The following is a 2,322-nucleotide window of genomic DNA, read 5'->3' as shown; positions in this document are numbered from 1 at the left end:
AAAAGGATAGGTCTCCTTTTTTTCCCCTTTCCCCTTTGTCTTTGGATCAGAGAAAATAATAAGCCTTGCGCAAGTGCAACTGCGCGACTGGGAAAAGCTCATTAACACCTCTGCCAGACCTCATCCTTACGTTTCCGCGATGCGGTTTTGACTGTGGAATAAAGTAAAAGTAAGCATAAAAAAAAGAAAGAAAAGGAAAGGAAAAAACAAATAAAAATAGCAGCATAGCTCGCAAATGGTTCCGTTTGAGGTCCTTCCCATCTGAACTCCTTTCACCGATTTCACTCTTCTCTTTGCCGTAAAACGAGTGCTGTACTGCTACTACGATCGAACGGAAGCTTAATACATGCGATCAATGCATGCAGTTATCCATTACGTGCTCGTTAGAGACATAGAAACAAATAAACGAAGTAAGAAAGCTGAACTTAAGGATAAGAAAACCATGGATCGATCATTTCGGATATATAAGAGAGAGATCACCGACTGCTATTAAACATCACACGTTAAGCTCTAACGATAGAAGAGAGAAGCACCCCAGAAACATATATTCAGTTCTTGGTTCTGTCTCTTTAGACATATCTTTACATGAAACGAAAGAAAAAGTAAAATATAATGATAGGAAAGAGAGATCTACAAGCTTACATGCTTAACTCGTCGACTCTTTTCTCTCTCTTCTCCAAGGTAGCTAGCTTTAGCCTGCATTGGAAGTCGGAGAAGCGGCGCTTCCCGAGAAGAAAAAGTAGTAGAGGGTCTTTATAGCCTAAGCCATAGACCTGAAAGACCCGCCACCCCCTCCGGCCACCTTCACTCTGACACGAAGGACTTCTCTCTTCTTTCTCTTCCACTGCTACTACAGCTCCCAGCACTAACAAAACAAAACTGGCCATTTCCTTACTTTTTGTTTCCTTTCCTTCTCCTGGTAATGAACTCCTCTCTCTCTCTCTCTCTCTCTCTCGACATCTCTTTCTTTTGTTTTCTTCTTCTAAGATAGAAAATTAAGTAGATGGATGGGCTCGGACACTCAGTAGTGAGGGGGAGGAGGGTGGGAAGCGCGAGACGAGGATGGTTGGGCCCACAGGACCATGTCACGGTGGGTGAGCGGACCGGTCAACGGAAGGGACCCACCAGCCAGGCCGTAGACCGGCACGGCCGCCTCAACCCCAGCCGGCTTCGCGTCATCCTCCTTGGCCGCAGCGGTCTCCTCATCCTCCGCCGGCGCCGCCAGCGGCAGCCGGTGGAACTCCGGGTTGGCGAACGAGGCCGCCACCAGCACCACCGGCCCTGCTGCCTTCATCTGTCCCGCCACCGTCCCCCCGATCACGTGCCCCTGCGTCCCCGCCAGCGAGATCGAGAAGTTAACCTGGGCAGGGGCGGCGGGGGCGGTGGTGACGGCGGATGGCGGAGGAAGGACAGTGCCGGAGAGAGAGAGGATGTCGTAGCGGCCATGGAGGGTCATGACGGGGGGGTTGGTGGTGGGGTGGCGGAGGGGAACGTTGGCGACCACGCCGCTGCCGCTGAGGACCGAGATCCCCATCCGCCGGCTGCGCGCGAAGGCGGCCACGCTCTCCAGCACGTCGCAGCCGGCGGCGATTTCTAGCACCATCGGCCGCATCGCCGTCTCGCTTTCCCTCGTTATCACCACCGGTGGCTTCGGCTTGTTCTTCGACCCCGGCGGCCTCCCTCGAGGCTTCTTCCCAGCCGATCCGGAAGACGGCTCTCGTCCTCCGCCGCCCCCTGCGGTGGAGCGGCCGCGTTCGCCGGCGCTGCGGCGGGAGGAGTCGTCGTCGTCGTCGGAGGCCGGGACGTCGCAGGGCTGGGAGAGGGCCATCATGGAGTTGGTGGGTCGCACGTACTCCGCCATGGCCACAAAAAAAGAGAGCAAAAAAGCTCGCGAATAATAAAATATCTAATCGCTGGAGAGAGACGGTGGGGGTCACGCTTGGGTCATTATATAGAACGTGAAAAAAGAAGGGTCACACCTTGGGCGTTCCCGTGGTCTCGCGAAGATTCTGTAATTAATGTACTCCGCGCCATCCCGGCCAACCTTTTATTTTTTGGCTCGTCCGATTCGAGGCCTTCTTCTGGGGAGCTGGCATCGGCAGTATGGACTCCGCAAGGATATGGTAACGGCGCGGGCTGCAATCCGGTGGGGCCCGGTGGCGGAGGTGTGGGGTAAGGCCTCCGCTCGGGTCACATCGCTGGATTTATCGTTCGCCGGCGAGCTTTGCATGGCCAGCGTGCGAAGATTTGGAGGTGATTAATTAAATGCAGTCGCTGTTGGGGCAGGCGTTATCGCAAGCTTTCTACGTTTACGGTTAAAGT

At 54.3% G+C, this 2,322-nt stretch overlaps 1 protein-coding gene across 1 annotated transcript; it reads right to left on the bottom strand.

The window, feature by feature from the left end:
* Positions 1-432: 432 nt before the first annotated feature.
* Positions 433-2,001, bottom strand: LOC103701722 (AT-hook motif nuclear-localized protein 28-like). Its single transcript, XM_008783885.3, has one exon. The coding sequence runs from the start codon at positions 1,859-1,861 to the stop codon at positions 1,022-1,024; it is 840 nt and encodes a 279-aa protein (XP_008782107.1). The 5' UTR covers positions 1,862-2,001; the 3' UTR covers positions 433-1,021.
* Positions 2,002-2,322: the final 321 nt, after the last annotated feature.

This window comes from Phoenix dactylifera, chromosome 13 (assembly GCF_009389715.1).
Source record: "Phoenix dactylifera cultivar Barhee BC4 chromosome 13, palm_55x_up_171113_PBpolish2nd_filt_p, whole genome shotgun sequence".
Classification (NCBI taxonomy): Eukaryota; Viridiplantae; Streptophyta; class Magnoliopsida; order Arecales; family Arecaceae; genus Phoenix; species Phoenix dactylifera.
Note: the sequence above shows the minus strand (reverse complement) of the source record. Positions and strands in the feature narration are given on the sequence as shown.

What these genes read in the sequence shown, in the direction of transcription:
- LOC103701722 (XM_008783885.3), bottom strand. Translation starts at nt 1,861, where the DNA reads ATGGCGGAGTACGTGCGACCCACCAACTCCATGATGGCCCTCTCCCAG.